At 42.5% G+C, this 26245-nt stretch overlaps 1 protein-coding gene across 1 annotated transcript in view; it reads right to left on the bottom strand.

Annotated features, from left to right (window-relative positions):
• Positions 1-26245, bottom strand: part of Ryr3 (ryanodine receptor 3) — a 376321-nt gene that overhangs the window by 58499 nt on the left and 291577 nt on the right. The window contains exons 68-72 of the mRNA XM_033765294.1: positions 18440-18570; positions 14706-15026; positions 11706-11946; positions 219-306; positions 35-127 (exon numbers count right to left, since the gene is read on the bottom strand). Of these exons, the coding sequence (XP_033621185.1) occupies positions 35-127; positions 219-306; positions 11706-11946; positions 14706-15026; positions 18440-18570 (874 nt within the window). The remainder of the gene's footprint in view (positions 1-34; positions 128-218; positions 307-11705; positions 11947-14705; positions 15027-18439; positions 18571-26245) is intronic.

Here is a 26245-nt window from a genome sequence, read left to right as displayed (position 1 = left end):
GAGGAGCCTTTAGAATGGACTTCTATGGACTTACTTTTGACATCTTGCTTTTGCTGTCTCCAGTTAAAAATGCCAAATTGTTGATTTCATTTTGAATCACAAAATTTTGCTCTTCCCTCTTGAAGTTCTAAAAGGAGGAAATAAAAAAGCAAACACTACAAGAAAGACTTTTAAGCTTTCAAAACCACTCTGAATCTGAAGCCCAAAAGTGTCCTTACATGAGATTTACACCACAGGATGAAGACCTCTGCCACCATTCGGAAGAGTTGGTCAGAATCACCATCTGGGCTTTTGAGCCAGTTTGATCTGGGGTGAGAATAAACAAACAGGTACATGAAATGCAGTAAAAATTAAAATCTTTATACCCTAAAAATAATATCAATATACATTTATCCAGAAAAAAATGTATTCCCCCCCCTTTTTTTTGAGATGGGGTCTCACTATGTAGTTGAGACTGACCTGGAACTTAACTATGTAGCCCAGGCTGGCCTTGAACTCACAGCAATCCTCCTGCCTCAGCCTCCTGAGTGCTGGGATTTCAGGTGCGTGCCACCACGCCCAGCAAAAAATGCATTTCCTTATGAAGGCAACCAGGGACACTCAATGCCAATATTTTTCTTACACATGTACATAGACACAAGTATGTAATTGGGATAGATGTTTTTGAAGAACTCATAGGAACCTCTCTGTTTTTTTAATCAAAGGATTCAAGGTTTATCTTAGCAAATAAATGTTAGAAATCAACATTTTAAAACTGTCACATGTAGATTTTCTTTCTTCTCTAGAAAGATGAGTTGGTTAAGGTTAGGCTCTAAGTCTGGGGATATAAAGATAGCAAGATTAGGAAGGTCTTGCTTATTATGACATCTAGTTTGTTCTTGATACTGTGTCACTGTCAAACTTCTGATGAAGGAGTGAAGGGAGAGTAGGGGTATGGGGAAAACATGAGAACCAAGACCTGTCATGTAAAGGTACAAGATCCCAATGATGAATGTAACTGTACTGTATACCTAAAATGTACCAATAAACTCAATGAGAAAAAAAGCTTCTGAAATTCTGAGCACTATGAACAGTTCACATCCAATTCCTTTTTCTTTCAAAGCCAGTTTTATGAAATAAATATGTAAAACAGTATGTTTACACTGTTATTTGAAGTATATGAGCAGAGACCAAAAATCTCTTAGGACTTTGAAAACATTTTGAAAATTCCCTGTAAATAGGGACTTTAAGAAATAAGGCTAGGAAATTTAACAATAGTAGCAAAAAGGCTAAACTGGGTAGTAGAACTCATTACAGTAGTCATTTTCTATAAGGTGCCTTGAGATAAGGGAGAAGGCCCTGGTGCTCCCCAAAAGCTCTTTTTATTCTGTGTAAACACCTTGCAGACAACCTGGCTGCTTAAGGCACCCCAGGGCCTCTTGAGGAGATGTTTGCTTTGGCTGCGGCAGGCATTAAAGGTGCAAACTGCCCTGTAGACCTCATCTCAGTCCCTCTCCTACCCACGAGCAGAAAAGTCTGAGGCCATGCATGGATGACCTGCTTTTTTCTTCCCTCTATTAACCACCTCCCCCTACCTTTAACAGGTCGAGCCTGTGCACTGTTCCCCTTTATGCTACTGCAGAGGTCCTAATAAAAATCTCTTCCAAATGGCATAGTCTTGATAGTTATGACTTCAGTCTTGAGTAGAACATGCCAGATTGGTATACTAGTGAACAGGGAACGTATTTCTCTGCAGTTAAAGCCAAACTTACCGGTGGAAAAGTTTTCCCCCATTTCCTCAACATGTCTGGGCTTCCAGACACTTCCTCTCAAGCATTTCAGGAATTTTCTTTGTTCTGTTTTATTACTTCTATCTCCCTGCCAAATGTAAATGAGACATGGTTCTTTGCACTGAGTTTGCTGTCTGTAATATCTGATAACTGGTGAATTCACTGGGCCCAGATGACTTATGTTCTATATAACCAATGCAGAGTGCTTAACTCCTGAAAGCGCGCCCCCCAGAGAATACAACCTGCCCTGCTCAACCCCAAATTGGGGGCCAGTCTCTTTGTGGAGAAGTCCCATATTGACTCACTGACATTAAAAATAAAACTGTACACCTTTCCTCCAAAACTTCTGGGTGTGTCTTCCATTCTCCCGGACCACCTGTCTGTACATTCTGGCTGGCACTCTGTTGCTGCACTGGCAGCTGGTAACACCAAATGCCACAGATGCTGAAAGCTGTCAGCAGCCAGAACTGGTAATGCTAAAAGTTACCAGCAGCAGGGAATGAAAGAGAGTATCAAAGAAAAGCCAGCTCCAACTCCAGTGGCCAGCAGAGTAACTAAGTCCAAGGAGGATCATTAAGACCAAAAGAGGTGATAACCGCTGGTATTTGGAGCCTAGGGCCATTGATACTAAAAGAGCTACACATTACTCCTATACAAATTGAGCAAGACTCTTCAGCTGACTGATAATGTCTCAAAAGCTGGTACAGGGATCTTCCCTTTTAGAGGGCTCAGAAGGAAGAGGCAGACAAATGGAACCATCAGCATCAGCAGGCTCAAGAACGAGCCCGTGTTTGATTTTCATCATATAGCCCAAACTCACTCTAGCTGGTGATAATCTTTCCCCTAAGTATCTTACACATCTGAATTAAATTATATCTTGAAGGCGCTGGGTCATTCGCCATTTTCAAGTATCTGCGTAGAGTAACTAAAAAGATCGTTGTTCCTCTATTCAACACTTCAACACCCAATCTGTGGGATTTTATTTCCCCTTCACATTAGGCATTTCTTCAACTTTCCAGACACTAAATGGATGTCCTGCCATAAAGTAAACCAGCACAGACCCCACAGGTTAACGATTCACTTCCATGAAACTGCTCCTACTTCAAATACCAGGTGCAAGTCTCTGGTTGAGTGACCCGGGCTTTTCACCAACTGGCTATAAATTAGGGGTTCTGCTGCCTCCGCCTTTGGATTCAATATTTGCAAAAACAGCTCACAGAATTTATGAAATCACCTTCCTTACTATTACCTGCTTATTATAAACTAAAGGATACAATTCAGGAACAGCCCAACGGAAGAGATGCACAGGGCAAGGTGTAGGGAAGAGGCATGGAGCTTTCTGAGGCCTCTCCAAGGGTGCCACAACCCCAATATTACCAAATATCCCTCAATATAGAATGTTTCCAAGCCCCAGCTTTCAGCATTTTAATGGAGGAGTTACAAAGGTACAACTGGTTAAATCACTGGCTCAATCCCCGGGCAGAGGGCAGAGGGTGGCTATGAAATCTTCAGCCAGCTAATCATAGAGTTGATTTCACTGGCAGCCAGCCATCATCCTCCAAGAGTTATCTCATTAGCATAAATGCAAATATGGCTGAAAGAGTCTTATTATGAATAACAAAAGATACTTCCAGCATTCAGAAAATTCCAAGAGTTTTAGGAGCTCTTTGCTGAGAACTAGGGATGAAGGGCAAACACATATTTCTTATTATATCAGAATATAACAGAAGTTACATTCTCTATTGTCTTTCTTAGGTTAAAGAAACATTTTCACAGATGACTTGAAAACCTTGATGCTTCTTGTTTCATGTCAGTTCTCTATGCCCTATGACATCAGGCTGAACTTCCCTGGGCAGTCCGTACCTCCTGCCCACTCGAGGAGAGGACCAGGTTAGGGAAGAAATGCAGACTCCAGAGGCCAAAGAGGACTTTTAGATCCCTCTTTTATCTCCTAAATTCTTTATTGCTTGGGTGCTAGCCCAGGGATATTCTTACCTAATCTATTTTGTTTTCCAATTCAACCAGCCTCTCCTTTATGTAATGTACTACACACTACTAGTTGTCTACCCAATACTCATTCTCCATTTTTCCCAGGGTAACAAAACCCCAGTTTATTCAGGGTTGCATCCTGCCCTAAAAGGCTATGTTACTCAGCCTGCCTTGAGCTATGGCTGCAAAACTAAGCCTGATCAATGAGATGAAGGTGGAGGCTGCTGGCTTGGCCTTCTGGAAAAGCTCTCTAAAAAGGGATCAGATAATGGTGTCTTTTTGCCTTTTCCTGTTGCTTTCTTATTTTCTACTTGGAATGAAGATATGATGGCTGGAACTCTGGCATATTATACCATAAAGGAATTTTTTGGATGGGAGTCAGCGCTAAGGATGCAAAGACAAAGGAGTGAAGATCTCTAATGAGGAGCAACAGTACTGGCTCTGGAATGGCAATCTTTGGACTTCTTTTATGTGTGAGATCAAACATCTTTTAACTCTGGTTTTAGCACTTCTCCATTACTAGAAGCCAAAGGCAATTCAAACTTGAGATTTAAGATTCCTAATGCTCTTTGATTTCATTCACACTGAGTTTTTCAGAAGTGCTTTTTCAGTCTCAAGTGTCTAGTTTTATCAGAACTGCCAGCCGTTCATTTCTTGGTGTTTGGGTTTAAATAAGCTTTGTATGTTTGTATTATGCCTTGAATGGGAAAGGATGAGGGTCATATCCTGCCCTGCCAGGGAAAAGTACAGCCACAGGCAGTGTCAGTAAGCAAGCAAGAATGCCAAAAACAAAATCTTAAGGGCCATTTCCCAGTGGGAGAAAGAAAAGCATTTTGTCCTCTTTGCCTTTGTGTGTGTCTTAGTCATTTTCTTGTCCCTGGGACAAAATACCCAATACCCACAATTTAAAGGGGGAGAGGTTTATTTTCACTCACACTTTCAGTCCGTGGTTGGCGGGGTCAGATGTAGAAGCAGCACAGGGAGAGCACCTGGGCAGCAGGAAGCTGTTCACATCCTGGTGGTCAGGTCACAGAGATTGAAGGGAAGAACCAGGTGGGAGGTTCTCCTTCCAGAAGGCCTCAAGTGACCAGGCTCCCACCATGCCCCACTTCCTAATGGCATGTTCAGCTACTGAACTTATCAGTGGAGGAGCCCATTAATGAGTGTAGCACCCCCAGGACCCAGACACCTTCCACACATATGAGAAATCTGGGGGACATTTCACATCTAAACCGTAACAGTGTGGAAATGCACTTTAGTCTAAATAAATTTTGGTTTGGCTGCCCTTCTGCTTCTAAGAGGCAAATCTTTACTTTTTACCTTTGATAAAATTCTTTCTTCAAGTCCATAGTGCAGAGTGACAAGAACATCTCATTCAACGTTTTCTCCCAGGCACACAAATTTTCTGCACCTCTCCCTCAAGCCAGACCAAGATGCTATTTTGTATAAGCAGAGAAGATCCTAACCCCACTTCTCCTATTGCTCAGACCAGTTTACCCCACTAGTAGTCTTTGTTAATATTCAGGCTTTTGCTTCTTTTGGAAACACTTAGCTGTCTGTGGGTCCCTCTAGTCATCTGCACTGTCTACGGCCAACAGGCAGTGAGAAAATGCAAGGCTGTTGGTGGGGAAGAAGTTTGGCTTTAGAGGTACTGATCCAGGAATCTGCCATGCAAAGATTATGACTAAAGTGGATGAAATAACTAGACATATTAACAGAGAAAATAAGAAGCATTGAGAATAGAATCTCAGGTGACAGCAAGAGTAAGGACACTCAGTCATACATTTTCAAAATGACAAGCTGCCGAGTTTTGAAAGAAAGCAAAGCCATGTTCCTGCGTTCACACAGGAACCTGTTAGAGAAGAAGGTCAGAGCTTTTTTCAGCCTTGTTTTTCAGCTTTTTTCAGCCTCTGTCCAAGACCCTGTCTGAGATCCCCACGATACAGGATTTACTCTGAGCCTCTCCACAGTTTGGGAGCTGGGTCTTCACCCGAAATCACACTATTTAGAGTTCATTTCTATGTTTTGAGTGTTTCTGATTCCCAGAAAGAGATTAGACAGCTGCTGCTCTGATAGAGACTGTTAAACGCATTTTGACTCAGTCTCCTCAAGAGGAGGTAGAAAGCCAATCTGCCCTGTGAGCACCTCCTCCTCCTTTGGGGACAGCTTCAGGCTGGATACTGACAGATGGAAGCTGCCTTTCAGAAGACTTCCAGATAACAAAGAAACTTTAAACCCGCTGCAGGGGGCTAAAGGAACCACAAAGACATAACAGGATAAGGAAAAACAGGAAGAAGGAATGCATAGGGGCAGTCTTCAATACTTAAAGAGCTGCCACAAGGAAGCTTCATCTTGTGTGGTTCTGGAGAGTGATGGGTAGGAAGAGTTAAGGATTTGAGCTCATGGTGGTGCTGTTTGAAACAAGAATGGGGCCAAAAGCAGAACAAGGCTGTCTCTGTCATCTTGTGTCCTCTATCTCCCTCCATGATCATGGGGCAAGAGGAATCAGGAAATGCTCTGCTAGGAAAAAGGCAGAGGTGCTCGTCCATCCATTTGGGGGTAAGATGAGGTGACTCAGTTCTGTCTGTCAATGCCACAGTTTCACCATTCCAATCAGATCATTGTTTTGGATAAAGAAAGAAATCCAAGAAGGCACGTGGAAGTGCTGGAAGGATGTATTTCTAAACAGGGTTTATGTGGTTGAGATGCTCAGGGAAGAACAGGTTGAAAAGCGGGAACGAATGAATTAATGATGATGTCAAAGACTCTCTGACATTGCCATTTTTAGCAACTGTCAAACATCGAGTAAGTAAGTAGCGCACACTCTCTGACTTGAGTCTTGTTCATCAATAGTGACAAATGCAATTAAAGAGCTATTCCAGGAGTAACCTTACTCTACTTTTATTTTTGTTTGCACCTCAAACTCTGACAAATTCCTTTTATAAGCTGCTAACATAATTATGTTATTGGAAATGACTAAACGATGAGCCTCAAAGCAGGGCTTATTTCATGAAAGTGAGTACAATTTCCTGCAGATAAAGGAAGAAATTTTCTATTCTTTTATTCTTTTTTTTTTCGGTACTGGGGATTGAACTCAGGACCTTGCGCTTGTGAGGCAGGTGGCATCACTACTGAGCTAAGTCCCCAGCCCCTGAAATATTCTATTCGTAATTGTGAATGAATATGCAAGGGAAGGAATATGTATGTAAAATGTTTATTTTGAAATGCTAAATATAAGCAATGATATTATAATATTGTCTGTGCTACTGGCTCCTGGTACACAGCAGCTAAAACTGACAATCTCCTAAACAATAGTAACACCTTTTTGTTTTTCATAATGAGCTCCTTTCATGGTATCTGGGATTATGCTAATGATGACCCTTGGTTAAGAGGCTAGGTAACTCCAAGATGGGAGTGGGACAGCAGAAAGACTAGAATCTTCTGGTTCTACACTGAATCAGATTAAACGGCTGAACTCTCACCTGATTCCCTATCTGTGGGGACAGTCACCAATGGCCAAAGGTATATTAATCATATCTAGATGATACAGTTTACATAAAAACTCTTGAAAGATGAGGGCTAGGGATGTAGCTCAGTGGTCATACACTTGCTTAGCATCAGTGAGGCCCTGGGTTCTATGGCCAGCATTGCCAAAAAACAAGCCAACAATAAAAACTTTTGCATACTGAGATTCAGAGCTGCCAGGATGAGTACCATGTTGCATGAGGAGGGCTGTGCACCTGGGTGGTGGTACGGCAGCTCAGTGTCCCCCACACTCATGTATTTCCTTATGCAGATCTTCCACTTGGAATTCTTGAGCTCTTCCTCACTAACCAATAATCACAACTGAAAGGCTCTCCTGAGTCTTCACTCATTTTTTTTGTTTGTTTTTTTTGTTTTTTTTGGTAGGGGGAATCGAACTTGGGTCCTTGTGCATGCAAAGCAGGCAGTGGAACCACTGAGCTAAATCCCGGCCCCAAGTCCTCCCTCATTTTGAGGAGAGAGTCATGGGGACCTTTGAATTAGTCATGGTATCAGTAGTTTGAGTACTCCCTTTGCGGCCCGTGTCTGAAGTGGGGACAGCCTTGTGGGACTGAGCTTCAAATTATGGGGTCTGCACTAGTGTTGGGCAACACGTGTCAGAACTAACTTAGATTTTGGATGCATAGTGGGTGTTGATATGGAGAACCAGTGTGAAAAAATAATATATATTCAGTTATGGAGGACAACAAACATCAAAGTCTATAGAGGATAAAGGTTTCTAATATCACATCTTAAGATTGAGTGGAAATATCTGTGGTCATGATTTTATAGACTTACAGTCCTAAAGCCTTCATTGCTTCTCAAAACATTGTTTCTTATGGCTTGTTATGGTTTAGATCTAAAATGTCTTCTAAATGTCTCATGTGTTTAGAAGGTGAATGGACCATGAGGGGTGCTATAACTGACTTGCTGTAAGGATGTGGGGCCTAGTTGTAGGTGGTTCAATGGGTGTGTGAGCTGGAAGGGTAGGTTTTTGTCTCTGGCTCCTCCCTTCTCACTCTGCTCCCAGCTGGTGTTGGTGGAGCACCTTTTCCTCCTCCAGGCCCCTCTACCATCCCGTTTCTGCCTTGGAGCCAGCTGACCATGGATTAAAACCGTGAGCCAAAATAAGCCTCTCTTTGATGCTGTGATTGCTGGCTATTTGTCCCAGTGACAGGAAAGTGACTAAGGCATGGCACAATTAGACTTCATCTACCAAAAGAACATACTGGGCTTGGGCAAAGTGAATTATACAGGCAATTTCTAGCACTACATAAATTTACTTAATTTTGAAATTGGAGCCTTTCAACCTTGGAAGTTCTATAGCACAGGAGGAATACTGATGAGCTGGGACATGCAGCTACCTCCAGACAGAGCACGAGAACACAACTTCAGGGAAGTGACTGACAGGAGAGAAAGAGAGGCACATGGAGCAGTTTGAAGGGCTGCAGAGCAAACGGGGGTGGGGGGGACTTGAGCGGAAGTTGGGGAACAGGCTTGAGGGAAGGAAGCAGCAGTTTGGGTGAGCTCATTATACTGTTTCTTAGCCACCTCTTCTTTCTGAATGACGCCCCTATGTTAGAGCCGAGACTGGTACCATGAGGTATCTCAGATTTGAATCTCATCAGGTTATACAAATTGCCCACTAATCTCAGCCACTCTTTCTCCCTGTCCCAGTGTTGGGCTTCTGTCTCATTAATATCTCCCCAACACGTCACCAGTCTCAGTTCTCAGTGATTTCAATATACACATTCATGACTTTCCCGACACCATGGCTTTCCAGGTCACTGTTTTTTTTTCTTTCCCCCTCCATCTGCCTTGGTATGAAATCTCAAGGTCACTACCAATAACTGTGACCTTCCCAAACTTCATAATACTAAATTTGTGTATCTCACTCTTTGACCACAGCCTGCTCTGTGCTCTGGTTCTACTGGGACAGTCTTTTGACCCTTTGCCTGTTCATGGACATTAGCCTCCTATGTCCTCACTGTCCTTATCATCTAGCTTAAATTGCATGGTTATTAACTTAGAATAGTCATTAAAGGAGGTGGGTAAGGGCTGAGAGGAGAAAGAGGGATAAAGAGAAGCTGGATTTTATCAGTGTATGCTTTATGTACGTGTTGAAATATGGCACTGAATTCAATTAATATGTACCATTAGTGCAAGTCAATAAAAGAGCAAAGAAAAATATCACGATGATCTTTATAACTGTTCTCTTATACCTCAACTCCCTAACCCATTTATGCTACACTTTGCAAAATGGCAACCCAGGTCAAAACCAACTGTCTTCTTCCTCTAATCCTATAGGTGCTAGCTGAACTTGGCTGGAGAAAAGACAACCTACTGATGGGTTTCACTTTAAATTCATGGCACAGGTCTAAAGCAGGGCTCTAAAGACAGCCAGAGAAACACATCGCATTTCCTCATTTCATCTACTCCTCTACTCTCCCTGGCCACCACCTCACACATTCCCACATATCTTCTCCCCATCTTCTCTCCTAGCTAAGAAAATGGAAGCAATCAGAAAAAGATTGTTATAGATCATCCTTCCTTTCTGTCTTGATACAGGTATGTAAACACACACACACACACACACACACACACACACACACACACCCACCTTTACCAGTATCATCAGCACACACACTGCTCTCCTGCTTGTGACTATATAAGAACTATAGAACGCTAACCCTTTGCTCAAAGACATTGCTTTAGAATTTCTGTCTTACTCCAGTACCCTAGTCTCTCTTCCCACCTTATTTACCAGCAGCACATGAAATATGCACCCATGCTTTCCTCCAGCTTTGGGAAGCTGGCACCAAGGACACAATGCTCTATCGGTTTTTCTCCTATCTCTGGTTGCTCTTTCACAGTCTCATTCACTGGTTCCTCTTCTTCTGCCTGAACTCAGTGTCTGTGGGGAAGAAGGGCTCCTCTGTCCTGGAACTCTTCTCCACTCCCTCCATTCTTTGTTTCATCTTGTCTCAAAGTCCTTAAAGGCTGTAACATGGAAGCTGATAACTTTCAAAGTTCATATGTCCTCCACAGACCTCTCCACTGAATTCTGGACTCATATATTCAAGGGCCCACTCAATGCTTTCATTTTTATATTAATAGGCAATTAAACTTAGCATGTCTGAAAGCAATCTCCTGATCTTCCCATAAAAAAACACTAAACCTTTGTACCTACAATCTTTTCCAACACAACTGGTGAAAATCCCATTCTTCTACTTGTTCAGACCCAAACTCCTAGAACTCCCTTTGATTCCCCTTTTTCCTTTCATTCTAAATCTTGAAGTTCTAAGGGTTTTGCCTTCAAAATAGAATTTGACAACTTCTGTTAACCTTTAATGCTACCACCATGGCTTTTGCCACCATCAACTCTTTCTTTTACAAAACAGTTATGGTGAAATACACATACCATAAAATTTACGATAACATTTAGTACATTCACCGTGTTGTGCGACTACTAACAATTTCTTGTTTCAGAAAATTTTCTTCACTCTGAAGGAAATTTTTCAATCCCATGAAGCAGTTATTTCTCATTTCTCCCTTCTCCCTGTAATATCAGGCACAGCTAATGTGCTTCCTATCTCTGGGGATCACCATCATCTCTCGGAAGGAACACTGTGACTTTCTCACCATGATTAAAGTGCCCCAAGAGTGAAATTGGCTCACAGCACAGAGTGGGCAATGCCAGAGTCCGTAGAGTGGCCTCCAAGGCCCCAGGCTCCTCACCCCATTAGCCTTTCCTGCATGCCCTACTGCTCTCCTATCCCTTATCTGTTCTGGCTTCGTGAACATCTCAAACACATCCCTTCCTTAGGACTCACCCCAGATCACTCTCCCTGCTGTGTGCTTGCCCCAGACCTTTGTGTTCCCCAACCCTCTTCCCTCAGGTCTCCTCAAATATTGCTTTCTCAGTAACAGCCTTGTTATAGAAGCATTACCCCATCATACCTCAGCTCGCCTAATTCCCCTGATCCTTTTCTACATAAGTTACTCATGTGCTCCCTTCATCCCAGAATGAAAGCTCCTCAGGCCACCGTGCTAGTCTGTTCTGTTCATTCCTATTCTCCAGGGATAGAACAGTGCCTGGCACACAGTCAAGTCACATCCCTTGGATGTTTGTGAGAGTGAACAAGAAAAGGGAAGAAGTAGGTCACCACCACACTTTTTTGACCAACTTCCTCTGTCCCATGGCAGCTTATGATCATGCCTGCCACAACCACGCAGAGTCACTGGCCAGGGAAAGCACTGTCCTTTGGTCCTGCCCCAGGGACTACTGGGGGGACTGGTAGTGGCAGTTGTGACTTCCCTTCATATCCCAACATTCACATAAGCCAATGCAATCTTTCCATCCATTTCTGTTGCCCAAATTTGCCTTGGGAAAGGGCCGGTGGGCTTTCTGAACTCTCCCTGTACCTGTTGTTGTCCACGTAGCGGATGAGCATAGGGTAGAAGGCATAGAGATCTCTGCAGAGGACTGCAAACTCATCCAGGATCAGCAGCTCTGCCTCCTGCGTGTCCCCTTTGCCATCAGCTCTCAGCTGCTCCTCCTCCTGCACGGTCTTGACAGCCTTCTTTTTCAGCTTCTCCAGTGTCGGGATGAAGTGACTACGCAGCAGGTCGGGCCTGGCTTTGCTGATGATGGGCTGCGCGAACACTGCATTTGCAAACAAAGGGCCTCCCCTCAGTGTCTGTCTCACACCAAGGTTTGGGCCCTCTAGCTAGATGTGATGTCCTTAGAAGAAGCCTCTTGTTCCTTGGAACCAGCAGGGTGTGGAGCCACAGTGGGTGCTCTGTACATGCTTTCTGTTGAGGTGATCAACAGGCCAGTGCCCAGATCTGCTCATATGCTCAACCCATGGACAGACCACAGACTTACTGTAACGCTGCACTCCATAGATACATACAGCCACCATGTGCCACTTAACAGTGTAAAAAATTTAAAAATCAGTTAGTATATATGTCTATATGTGCACACACACACATATGTCTGGTTATTTTATAGAAAAATCTGCTAAAAGTACAACAACCCAACCATTGCTCTCAGTCCTCCACAGGTGAGAGCGTCAACCTACTGCTTCTGGGCTCCTCTGGGCCACCAGCAGAGATAGATAATGTGGATATCAGCTAAAAATTAACAGAGAGAGGCTGAGGAGTCACTGCAAGTGGAAAAGTGGAAACAAGTGACCAGTGGGGCTACCACTTTGGCCTTCCTAAAGAAAAAGATGAAACCTATATGTCTGTCCCTATTTCTTATGTCTTCTTACTGGTCAGATAGTGATTATATTATTATGAAATAAGTCAGGGTAATAGGATACTCTGAAGATAAAAATAAGAGAAATTATAAGAAAAAGGTAAAATAAACAGAGTCATAGCCATGCACAGGGGTGGACACTGTGTAATCCCAGAACTCTGGGAGTCTGAGTCAAGAGGTGTCAGGTTCAAGAACAGCCTGGGCAACCTAGCAACTTAGCTAGATCTGGGAATGTAGCACAGTGTGAAGACCGTGGGTCAATCCTCAGTGTCCCCCCGCAAAGAGCCGTGGACCACTGACAATGTACACTTCAACGTGTATTGTGTATTTCAAAGTGTCTACTGCTTTGGACATTCTGATTGAACACGACCTACATTCCAGCAACTTTTCTTTCTACTCTTTCCCTATTTTCTTTTTTACCTTTTTTTTTTTTTTTTTTAAAGAAAGTTTTAGAAAGAGGCTAAGGGAGCTTTCTAAGACATGCGTTAACTGAGAAGTTGTGATTGGTTAGCCCTCACCAAGTTGAAATCAGAATGTCTGTACCTGGCTAGACGACTGTCTAGAACTGAGTCACCAGGAATTGAGTGGCCTGACTGGATTTGCCTTTGGAATAACAGGCCAAAGTGCAACGTATCAGAGTCCCTCACAGTGATACCTCTCCTCTGTAGAGACAAGGGAGCCAGTTTTGATCCTCTGCATTCCCTTAATTCAGATCTACACACTGGATCTCCTCCAAAAAGCTGCTTTATGGTTAACAGTGTCGTTTAAAGCTAATGGGTAAGAAACGACATCTACTCTCTTTTTTTTTAAATTTTTGGCACTGGGGATCGAACTCAGGACCTCGCACTTGCGAGGCATGCGTGGTGCCAATGAGCTAAATCCCTGGCCCAGAAAGGACATCTATTCTACCTACTCATCTGTCCACAGCGGCCTATATTAGCAGCCACCAGGACCAAAGGTATGTATAATTTTGATCTAAATTCATTTCTAAGGAAGAAGGCAAGAATGTTTTTCCATGATTTTACAGAAATATTCATTTATCCAGGAAGGTAAATACCTCATGTTGGGCTAACAGCTATATTTAGCCACAGTATTTCATGGTCTGGGAGATTCTATGGAGGAAGCTGCTACTAGAAAGCTCAACCAGGGCCAGGGATTTAGCTCAGTGGTTCCACCGCCTGCCTTGCAAGCCTTATACAGAAAGTTCAACCAGCTAAATTGAAGGTCTATAAAGTACAATAGCTTTCCCTTAGCATCTATCTTGTCAGACTCCAGCTTGACGCAGAAGACACTCAACTAATACTCATTCTCATCACACCCCTCCTCCCCCTTTTTCCCCCACCCTTTTCAATACTGGGGATTGAACCCTGGCCTTGTGCATGATAACCAAGTGCTCTACCACTGTGATACATCCATAGTCCTTTTAAAATTTATTTTTTGAGACAAGGTCTTACTAAGATGTTCAGGCTGGCCTTGAAACAACTCTCCCTCCTCAGGCTTCCAAGTAGCTGGGATTAGAGGTGTGTGTCACCATGCCTGGAAATTCATGCTTTCTTGAATATGAGAAATAGATTCCTTCTCAAAGCTTAGCCTTTTTTGACGTTTGCTTCAGGAATGAAACATTGGCTAATAGCATTCATTAAGTTTACAGCATGCAGGAAGTTATAGAGGGAGGATATAAAGAAACATGGGGAGAAAAAAAACCCCAAAACAAACTACTGGTACTGTGAGGCCAGATTCAAGTCTCTGAAAGCATAAAGTGAAATGCAAACTCAGAGTGACACTGAGGAACTTCAGGGCAGCCCAGGTGTGAGAGAGTTCCATACACGTGGGAAAGGCACAGGGACGACAACTACTCTAAGAGGGAAAGATGTTCTTAATGTACCAAAATCAAATTAAGCAATGACCACTGGAATGGAGGGGAGTTGATCAAGAAGGGCTTCCTGGAGACTCTAGGGGCTTGAATGAGCTAGGAAATGGGGCAAGAGCATTTGATTCAGGAACCTCTTCAGGGGAACACGTCACTTCTATTTACTGTCAAGCAACTGGGAGGTTTGAAGGTAAAACAGAGCTTGCTGAAAACCAGCATGGAATTAACAAGGGACGAAGAGAACCTGGCAAATGGTCCTGGGGCAGGACCTGGGGAGAAAAGGCTCTGGTACCTGCAATCCGCTTCATCCAAGAGGCCTCGTCGATGCCTAGGTTGTTGTTGATTATTTTCAGGATGTTTCCCAGGATGAGGCTGAGGTGTTCAGACGTGACCTTGGTGCAGCAGGGCCCTGTGCTGGGGGGCAGGTTCTCAGGCCCCCGCTCCCACCAGTAGGACAGGTAGTTGCAGAGCATGGGCAAGATCACCTCGATGACATGGGGCATCTCCATGTAGCGGGCCCCAGATTCGGCCAGCTCGTTGATTTCCTTCATGAGGCCATCCAGCTGGGGGAGGTCGGGACACATCTCTTCCACCGTGTCTGGCATCCCTAGAACTGACCACGAGGGACAGGGAGAAGAATGGCACAGTGGGAGAAATCTCCTCTCTCTCCGCCTACCCTTCCTCCGGACTTTAGCTATGTGTAAATTTCCACCCTGGAGCTTCAGAGGAGGGAGCTTGGATGTAGAACAGCACCGGTCTTCTAGTAGTCTGTGTACAGACTGCAGCTGCCAGAGGCTGGTATATTCTTAGGTGTCATACTAAGATTTAAATCCCTAAACGTCACAAACAAAATAATGGCACATAGATCCTCAGAGTACACAGGTAAAAACAGGGAAGTCAATTTTTCCACCTGAAGGCTAAGTACACAGAATAACGCCATTTGCCATACATGGAACTGGAATGTACAATTATGTGGTCTGCTTGTAAATGAGAGGGCTTAGGTGTGTGTATATATTTAAATGTCACATGGCTACATGCCATCATAGACACCATTTTTTCTGCCTAAGACAAACACAGTATTGCTTGAGGTTGGTACACTGGAGTCATTATAATGATCTTTAAAAATTACCTATATATAAACATCTGAGATTCAGAAGGTGTTCTGTACTTCAGATGCTATATACTAACACACAGAATGACTACGTGAAAAGCAGTCTCAGCAGCTTCCTGTTAGAATCAGACACTAGAATGTTGGGGGAATCATTTAAATACATGGTCCTCTCATCAGCTAGAGTAGATCGATGGTTTCCAAAGGGGGATCCTGCTACCAGCACCAGTAGCATCACCTAGAACAACACTGGCAGACCTATGGCGTGTGTGCTGCAGCGGGCTGTTCGGATCATTGAAAGCTCTAAGAGCTTTGTCATCGCCATGTCTTAGGAATTTGTTAGAAATCCAAATGCTCAGGCCTCACACCAGGTTTGCCCAATTAGAAACTAACCAATAGGGCTCAGCAATATTTAATGAACCTTGCAAGTGATTTTGATACACATTAGCATCTGAGGACCACTGGGTTTAATTTTCAAGTTCTGCTTTCCCTGCTTAGCAGCTCTTCCCTCAGGAAGACAGCACCAAAGGGCATTCACTTCTTTGGGGTACAGGCAGATGGTTTACACTGGATGAAACTGGACCTCTTTGCCCTGTGATTGATTATTTGGATTGGGCATGTAAGGAGAGTACCCTGGTTGGTGGTAGGATGTTTCCGTCAACCCACTATTCTGATTAATACACACAACCAAGGATTTAATCTAGTTTCAACTACCTGGCATATAACAGTATGAAGCTTTTTCTAGGCATATCTTAATTTCTAGATGAATAAGACAATGTTCCAGGTTCTTACAGGGCATTAGAAGTACTAATATGAGTAACTGCTGGCAAAGCACAGAGTCAATGAACAAAGATGTCCAACGGCTTGCTGAATCCGTCCACACAGCATGTCTAAAACATAACATCATTTGTCACCCTATACATCCCTCTTCCGATAACCCTCGGGCTACCCACTTTGTAGTGAATGAAGCTTAACCTCCTCATGGCCCATTATGCTGTTAGTCATTCTCCAGGTAAGCCTGTTTTCCCACAATACACATTCATGCACATACCACTTTCAAGATCCACCCACACGGTCAGCATTCACTCTGCTCATTAAAACCAATGATGCAAAATGAGGGCTCAGAGAACTTGGGCACCTAGTCCCACAGGGTGTCACTAGAGACGGTATCATCTCTAATTACAACCTTACCTCTTTCCTTCCTTTGGAAGGTGCAATGATTGATAATTATTCTTTATTTGTGAGTATGTCTTATTAAATCAAATGCAGAGGTACAGGGAATATGAAAGGAGAAGAAACATTTTATTTTAGAATAACCCTTAGGAAAGAGGACAAGAGAAGACTCACATTCCCCTCACTCCCTCCCATGGCTTTGTTTCCTCCTCATGTTGGCCTGCTACAGCGCCTCTAAGAAATGAAAGGCAGGCCAGGTTTCTCCTTCTTCAGAGGTGCAGCCCTATATAGTAGCGACACAGAAACAGATACACTGTTTCTCACGTCAAAGTTGGAGCAGAATAAATGCACAAACATCCAGAACTGTCATGACTGGGCCTGGTGTCCCTGTGCAGCTGAAGACCACGTGGGCTGGCATTTGTCATTTCTCAATTTCATCACAGCCTGCTCTGTAGCTCAGCTTCCATTTGAGCAGTGAGCTGTGACCCACTTGAAATCATAGGTGGGCAGAGAAAAATAAGGTTGGAAATACATAGTCTGCCAGTCTCCACGGCAGAGAGGGTGAGATGAGGCTGAGCGGGTGCAGGGAAGGTTAGCAGCCATATTTCACATGGAACTTTAGAAACTTGAGGCATCTTGGCAATGTTTCTCTCTTGGGCCTCTCTGAGAACACCAATCTCCTCTGTACTCTAGCTCAGAAAGAATTTTATTGGCATCCCTAAATTGTCCTGGGGGCAATGTTCTCTCCTTATGGAAAGCAACAAGAGGCAAGTGGGAATAAAGATGCCATGGGTTAGCACTCTCCATTCTCAGATAAAGACAACAGTAGTGACAAAAAGTGTGGCACGAATCTGTCTTAGAAGTCTTCACCCTTAGGACTCGTGACAGCTTGAGAAAGGGGACTCGGAATAAATGGAATTGGTATGATGTCCAGCCATCTACTACTTTTAAGAAAAATTTGGTCCTGAATAGGATGGACACCCACCCCCCTGCCTTTTCTTATTATTTGTGCGTCCTGTGATTTGGTAATTTTTGATTTATATTCCATCAAATCATTGTAACACTTTCTAACTGGGGTCTAAGCTTTATTAAATCAGATTCCTACTGAAGATTTTCTATTCAATTCCATTGCCCTTAAAGAGGATTACAGTTAATTCAGATATGAGGACTTTCTCTTTCATATCCCGAAATAGGCTTATAACCTGTCTTGGATTTATCACTAGTGTTTATTAGTTGTGTATTCCAGTAAAACCTTACAAAAATAGGCTGGGGGCCATATTTGCCCTGTGGCTATAGTTTGTCAACCCTTGTTATGAAACTTAGTATGCTAATGTTCTTGTTAGGAAATTCTCTTTCTTGTTTAACTTCAATTCCTTTTGGTACTGTTGGTATGTTTGCTCTTTCATGAAAAAGAGAATATGTGGTCAGAATCTTTAGAAGCCAGTTTCTCCTTAAAGACTGTACATTCCTAGGTGCAGAAGAGAAACTGGGACCCAAGGCAGACAAAAGATACTAGGGTATTAAGGCTATCTCCTCATTTTACAGAAGAGGAAACGAAGCCTACTGATAACACAGCCTTGTATATGCTCATTTCTCCAGTAAGTGGAAGACACGTGATCTACGAACGCTGACCTCCGGCCCCTTGTGTAAAACATCAGGGCCGCAGGTGGCTTTTTCATGCCTGTGCCGCTGATCCGGCCACCTTTTGTGAAATGGACTGGCGATCTCTGTGAGAAGATACTTACTAGATCTCTCCCTGGGGGTTTTGGTGTTGAAGACGGAGAGAGGATTATAGCGGTTAAGGGTGGGCTCCAGGAATGCCACTGGTATGGCCGCGGCCAGGGAAGCCAGGCATTCTCCAAGGGCAGGGCGTTGCCTGGAAGCAAAGAAATCCATTTAGAGGCAGTGGCGCTCACATGCTGGCCCCATATACGGTGGGCCAGGCCCCATTTCAGAACGTCTCAGGCTAAATTCACTGGACAGCCTCAGGTTCAGCAGGGCTGCATATACTTTCCCCTTCATCTTTGTCCTGACACTAATGGTTCACAATGGTTGTGCTTTAAACCTCCATCTTAACTTGCTAAAATGACAGAACACACTGTATACCTTTGTCCTTCCCTCTCAGGACAGATGAGAGCAAGTTCTATTAGTATCCAACTTGAGTTTGGTCCACCCTGTTCTCCAAATGCATTGAGACCTTCTGTATAATTTCTCTGTGCCTATTCTCTGCCATGGAAAGAGCCTATAAGCACTAGTGGGAATACTAGAAAACAGACCAAAGCACCAATAAGATACAGACACAAAATAAAAGACCTGCTTTGCAATAGAAATAATAGGTCCTAAAGAATTTTGCTAGATTTAAAGAACACTTTAAATCAAATAGCTTCATTCCTCTTTTTCTCTTTCACAGATATTACAGTGTGTTCTGTACATAAAGCTCTGGCTTTTAGGTCTTTCTGTGAAATAAGCTAATAAACAAAACCATACATGCTGGCTTCCTAGTTCAAATTCTAATTCTCCACCTGAGGGGACTTGTCCTTGCAGAGTGACCGACAATAAATGAAGGGAACAAGCACAAGCTGGTCAAAGCAGACTAAGATGGAAAGAATACTTCTCTTTCCCAGATCTGGGACTGGCTTGGAGACTGTATGCCATCTACTACTAGGAAGACAGAAAGTATAGTCACAGTGCTGTCAGTAGGGCTGACATCTGTTGGTTATTTATGAATGAGAGGCTAGAGCCATCTGTTCCCCACCCATTAACATCTTTGGCAGCCACACTTACTGGCATCCAATCACAGACAGACTACACACCTGTCCTGTGAGTAACACGCAATGTCAGGTTCCAAATAAAATATTTTATTTGGTCAAAGAAGCCAATAACGCGAGTCCTTTCTTAAACCTCGATACAAACATAGTAAGTGAAAACACAGACAATAGGTCTGTACTTGTTATGGTTTGGATCTTAAATGTTCCCCAAAAGTTCATGAGCTAAAGGCTTGGTCCCTAGCCTGTGGCACTATTGGGAAGTGGTGGCATGTTTAAGAGGGAAGCTAGTGGAAGCAGGGTGTGCCTTTAAGAGGATAGTGGGATCTTGGCCTCTTTTTTTCTCTGCTTCCCAGCTGCCATGAGGTAGCAGTTTTCTGTGCCACGTGCTCTGCCACGATCACCTGCCACAGTGCCACCGACCATGGACTGAAGTCTTTGAAATCATGAGCCAAAATAAACCTTTTCTCCTTTTAAGCTGTTTGGCTTGGGTATTTTTTCAAAAGACAGAAAGCTGACCAACACAATGATATGGAGTGAGATGGGGCTTATGGTGTTCAAGGCCAGCTCTCAACTCTTTTTGCCTTCCTCTATGACGGATCACTTCAAATTGCACACTGGTGACATCTACTATCTTAGTCCCTGGAGCTAAGAGTGTCAGGGGGATGCTAAGGACCAGCGTGGAGACAACTGCCAGCTGGAGAAGGTGCCCTTGTGCCCTTGTAGCCAAGATCCAGTGCTTATCCTTGGATTGCAAGTCTGGGGAAACAGAAAGGCTTTCAACAATCAGGGTTAAGTTTTCCACGAAGACCTGCACCCAAGACTTTGTGTTAGTTACATTTCACCATGATAAGAGCCAACAGTGTTAGAGCACCAAAAAGCCAGAATGTCAAAGCACAGACTTTCTGAAAGCAGACAACAAGCATTCACTAAGGGGAGTTTAGAGAAGCTGTTTTTTCACTGAGTACTTAGACGGACCCCTCCAGGCAGGGATAGTCCTTTCTCATTAAATGCAGAGCAAAGGCAGCCCTGTGTTCTGTACGGAACCCTAAAGAAATGTAATTAAAAGAATCCACACATTTTGGTGGGCTAATCATAAGGATTAGCTTTAATCTGCAACTTCTGAAACAGAAACTGTCACATTTGAACTGAATCAAAAATGTTATCTGCCCAGGGCATGGTGGCGTGCCTACAATCCCAGCACTCCGGTGGCTGAGACAAGAGGATCGCTGTGAGTTCAAGACCAGCCTGGGCTACATAGTGAGTTACAGGTCAGTCTCAACTACATAGTGAGACCCTGTCTCAAAAAACAAACAAAATTATCTGAACTGATCTTGACCACCACCACTAGATAAAATAATCTGGGGTAGAGTCAGGATTTGCAGAGGGCCAGCCTGAGGGCATATGGAACTGTTCCCTTGCCTGCAAGACCAACCTGCTGGACTAGAGACAGAAAGGAGAGAGAGGGGGCAGCTGAGTTGACAGAAAGTTGTGTGTTCCTAGGAGATTCCATCTAGGCTTCATTCAAGTTACTAAATTTATGCAAAAAGTGATCTTCTAAATTGCTTTAAAGGAAAATTCATATATGGGGCTTTGTTCCTCATATTCTTAGGCTTGACTTTTAGGGAACTAGCTAACAGCTTCATTGGCCATGCAGCATTTGATAGGATTACTTTTAAAATCAGTCCCCCTATCAAGCAATAGTAGATTAACACATCCACCGTAAGGTTATTCTCTCCTAGCTGATGGCACAGCCTTGTCCTTTCCATGGACATTTGATTATTAAAGTAACCCTACCCATGTCAGATCCTCAGGCAGAGAAACACCCATGGACCAGACAAATCCTGCTGTGCTGTGTATGTTAACACTGCCCTGGGTCCCTCTGGTGGCACATCTGGGTGAAGGGGAGGGAGGGAGATTGTGAACTGCTGAGGCCCAGGTTCACCTCAGAGCAGGACCCGTGGTTGGCCAGCTTTCTCTGCCTTTCATTCTCATCTGCCTCACCTGGTTCTTCTCTATTTCCCTTTTTTTTGCACATCACAAGATGGAGGGCAGGCCTGAGCAGAGGGGTATCACTTCAACATTAGACCTGAGGCCGGTACCTCAGACACTACAGGCCAGTAAAGGCCTCCATACTTCAGATACAATGGTCCAGAAGGGACTTTCGCTTCTGAGTAACAGCTTCCCTATTTACACCAACCACAGTGGCTACTGAGGAGAAATCATGCTTCTTTGCTTCAATATTTCTTTTAGGAAGAGAAAATAAGGGGATAAGTTTTGATGGATAAAGAAATACCAAAGTGAGAACACTGATGAAAAACAAATCTAAGGGAAAATAAGGAATTATAAGGGGTAAGATCTCAAATCTGATAGCAAATTTCAGTTGTCACTGGAATAGAGACCTAGGAAACAATTGGTACCGAATAGCCTTGGGGCCAAGTTGCTCCATTCTTCTCTTTCTCTTTCACCAAAATTAAACACATAATCTCATGAAAGTGAGTTTCTGGAAAGTTAGTCAAATACAAAGCCAACACTTTGGGGTAGAAGGCAAGTCCATAAGCCTCAGTTCTCCAATGTTGCCCTGACAGGGCCATGGCCTTGTCCTCTCTGATACTAATTACCAAGAGATCTGAGTCTCACCAGCTCAACAGGAGTTTTTCTGGTCCAGAGCACACAATGATGCTAATTAACTGTTCAGCCAAGAAAGATGAACAACAGCTCTCCTGGCCTAGCTGTTAAAGCTGTTCTGTAAAAGCAAAGCCCAAAAGTCTGCCAATTAATGCTCCTGAGTATGAAATATCAGAGTGGATGGCCTAGGCCTCCACGCCTAAGAAGGAACTGAGGAAAAGACCTGTTAATATAACGCTTGTCTGGTCCTCAGTGCCCCTCAGAGGGCAGTGTGAGTGTGAGCCAGGCTTCTAGGCAGGGCACAGGGTACAGAGATCGCTCCATAAAAACCGATCTATTCAAAGTTTATCACTGGTAGGGGAACTCTTTTATTTTTCTTCAGTTATTATCTAGTACAGTATTTTTCACATAAAATACGCTTGGTCATTGGTGATAGGGTTCAGTTTGTACTTCAGTGTTTATCGTTTCCTAATTCATCAAGTACCGGGCTTTCCTTATCAGTTTCTCAATTTTATTTCCATAGATCTCGATGGAAATGAATCTCTCAAATGTCTATTGTCAGGGACAATGACAGAGACAAAGTCATTATAGTAATAACAATGACGCCTTTCACACATATAGTGCCTTACAATTTTGAAAATTTTATTGTGATGGGGCCCCTCCTGTCCTGTTGGGACAGGAATATTTTACAACCTACTGATAGCAGTCTCTGTGCGCTCATGTGTGGTTCTGATGTAACTCAGTAACATAAATCATACCCAATCAGACTGCAGAATGTGAAGGTATCTCCAACTGGACTGTAAAATGTTAGTGTATCCCAAATGTAAGGAAGAAATGACAAAAAAACTGAACTAAAGGGTGCAACTCCACCATGTTCTGTGCTCAGCCTTTGGCTATGAAACCACTGAGTCAGAGCCAGCATGAATAAAGCTGCATCCTGGGAAAAAGGCCTCAGTGTCCCATCTCTCTGCATGAAAATCCTGCAGCACTAGCATCTATATTCCAGAGGATGTTAAAGCAAGTAAAAATAACATGCAGCAGAGAAGTAGAAAATACAGTGGGGGAATGGATGATATAACCCTAGACAGTAGAATCACTAACCTTAGAGGTTTATGGAACATGTATGATGATGTCTCATCAAAAATGATTGGTCAAAGGGGAGGATTAAAAATGGTGAGGCAGTAAAACATAGCCTCTCCAGGACCTGGGATTGAGATACCTGGAAAATGATAACTTTAGCGAAGAGAAGAAGATGAAGAAAAAAAAGAAGTAGATCTCTAGGAATTAGGAGGGAGCTGGCAGGAAAACTAGATACTACAGAGAAGCCTGAGAAACAGCACAATGCAGAAAAAGAATGAAGTAGTTGGAAAAGGAACCTTGGCTCCTGGTGAGGCAGGGCCTGTCTGCTAATACAAGGTAAGCCCAGAGAGACTTGGAAGCCACAGGGAGAAACAATGGACCAGGCTGTCAGCACTAGACCGATGAGATCTCAACGGTTACTGCAAACTGTAAAATAGTGTGGGGTTTTACTCTGAAAGTGAATCTTTCCCCATAGCAAGCTAGAGTTGGGAAAAAAAAATACAGTGCAAAAAAATCCACACACACACAAAATATTTTGGGCTGGGGATTTAGCTTAGTGGTTCCACCACCTGCCTTGTAAGCACAAGGACCCGAGTTGAATCCCTGGTACCAAAAAACAAACAAACAAACAAAAAAACCCCACAAACTTGAAAATCTAGTGCAGTACCTACCATATTTGAAAATGAAAAAAACAAAAACAAAAACAGATCCAAAAGGTGTTCAGTGTACTCAAAGACGATAAAATGAAACAAAGGACTTAATAAAGTGATCAATGGGCTTATAGAGGGCACTAACAAAAGGGTAGTTTTAAGCTAAACAATATGATATCAAATGAGAATGAATGATCTGTTTAGAAAAGAATTAGAGTCCATGAAAAGCTACAAAACAGAAATCTGGGAGATTAAAAATTCTATTGAAAGTACAGGCAGCAGAAATGATTAATGTGAGGGCAGAGTGTCAGAACTAGAAGACAGGGTGGACACGGGTGACTATATCCTCAGAAATACTTTGAAAATAAGAGAACACAGAAAATGGACTGGACATTTTTTTAGATGATGCAAAGAAAACTAACTTCAGATTAACTGGAATGAATATAAAAAAAATCAGAGGATAGCACAATGACATAAAACATGTGTTTATAGAAATAATAGCGGATAACTACCAAGCATGGGGAAAATTTTCAACATACAGCTAAATGAGGCATATAAAATCCCAAATGGCCATGATCAGAAAAGAAGTTCTCCATGACACATCATCATCAAAATCCCTGATGTGCAACACAAGGACAGAGCCTTAAAAGCTATTAGAGAAAAGCAACCACTTGCTTATAAAGGTAAACCCATTAAAATTATAATAGATTGGTCAATACAAAGCTTAAAGGCCCAGGAGAGCTTGGAGTGAAGCGTATGAAGCCCTAAAAGAAAACTACGTCCTATCCTGCAAAAATCTTCCAAAACTGATGGAGAATTAAGGCCTTTGCATGACAAAGAGCACCCCAAAAATTCATGACCACCAAACTGACACTCCAAAAAATTCTCAAAGATATCCTAGACAGGGATAATAAAGACAACAATGCCAGAAGGTCTAACGGAATGAACATACCAGGCAGGGTGAGCAGTTAAATAGAAGGGGGGAAAAGAGGAACTAGCAAGAGGAAAAGATACAACGATAGGAATAAGTCAATGCCTTTCAGCAATAACTCACTGTGAATGTGTAAATTCCCCAATCAAAAGAGAGATTCACAGATTGGATAAAAAAAAAATCAAATGGTATGCTTATACAAAAAACACATTTGATCAGAGTTGAACCATGCCCTTGAACAAATGAACTTAGATATATGAAGAATGTTCAATCCAACAATAACAGAATAACATTCTTCTCAGCAGCGCATGAAACTTTCTCCAAAATAGACCACATACTACCCCATAAAACATACAAAATAAATTCAAAATAACTGACATTATCCCATGCATATCATAGTGTAATGAAACTAGAAAACAATGGCAAAAGAAACCACAGAAATTATGGAAATACACATAAATTAAAAAATATATTTGAATAATCAAAAGGTCACAGAAGAAATCAAGAAAAATTCATTTCTAGAATAAAATGATAATGCCAGTCAATATACCAGAAGTTATAGGAAACACTGAAAGCAGTCCTAAGGGAAAAGCTAATAGCTGTGAATGCTCACATCAAAAAAACAGTTATCATAAATAAATACCTTAATGATGCACCTCATGGTCAAGATCAGAGCAGAAGTTAATGAAATTATGAATAAACACAAAGAATCAATGAATCAGAGGTAGTTCTTCAAAAGAATAAAGAAAATAAAATCTTTATCCAATCTCACTTTAAAAAGGAAAGAAATCACCCAAATCAATGCAATTAGAAATGAAAAAGGTAAAACCACAATAACATCACCAAAATCTAGATTTCAAAAACCTGTCCCAATAAATTAGAGAATCCACAAGTAGACAGTCCTAAACACATATGAGTTACCACAACTGAACCAAGAAGATATACAAACTCTGACTAATTCAATAACAGGCAACAAAATTGAAGCAGTAATAAGAAACTTACCAATTACAAAAAGCCTGGACTTGATGGATTCACTGCTGAGTTCTACAAAAACTTCAGCGAAGATCTAATGCCAATACTTCTCAAATGTTTTAATGAAATTGAAATGGAAGGAGTACTCCTGAAGTCAATATCAAAAGCTAGCCTTACCTGGTTCCCAAACTAGAGAAGGACCCAACTAAAAAATAAAAAATACAGGCCAATCTCTTTAATGAACATAGATGTAAAATCTTTAACAAGATTCTGGAAAACAGAATGAAACAAATCATCAAAGATTATACGTCATGACCACATAGGCTTCATCCCAGGGAAGCGAGGATGGTTCAACACATGCAAATCAATAAATGCAATGTACCACATAAAATGAACTAAGAAAGTCATATGATCATCTCAGTAAATGCAAAAAACCTTTGACAAAAAAACCAACATCCATTCATGATTTAAAAACCCTGAAGAAATTAGGTACAGAAGAAACTTATCTCAATCTGCTAAAAGTCA

The sequence above is a fragment of the Fukomys damarensis genome, unplaced genomic scaffold, assembly GCF_012274545.1.
Source record: "Fukomys damarensis isolate Sample0158 unplaced genomic scaffold, DMR_v1.0_HiC HiC_scaffold_17, whole genome shotgun sequence".
Lineage (NCBI taxonomy): Eukaryota > Metazoa > Chordata > Mammalia > Rodentia > Bathyergidae > Fukomys > Fukomys damarensis.
The sequence above is the reverse complement of the archived record's forward strand: the minus strand, read 5'-3'. Positions and strand labels throughout refer to the sequence as shown.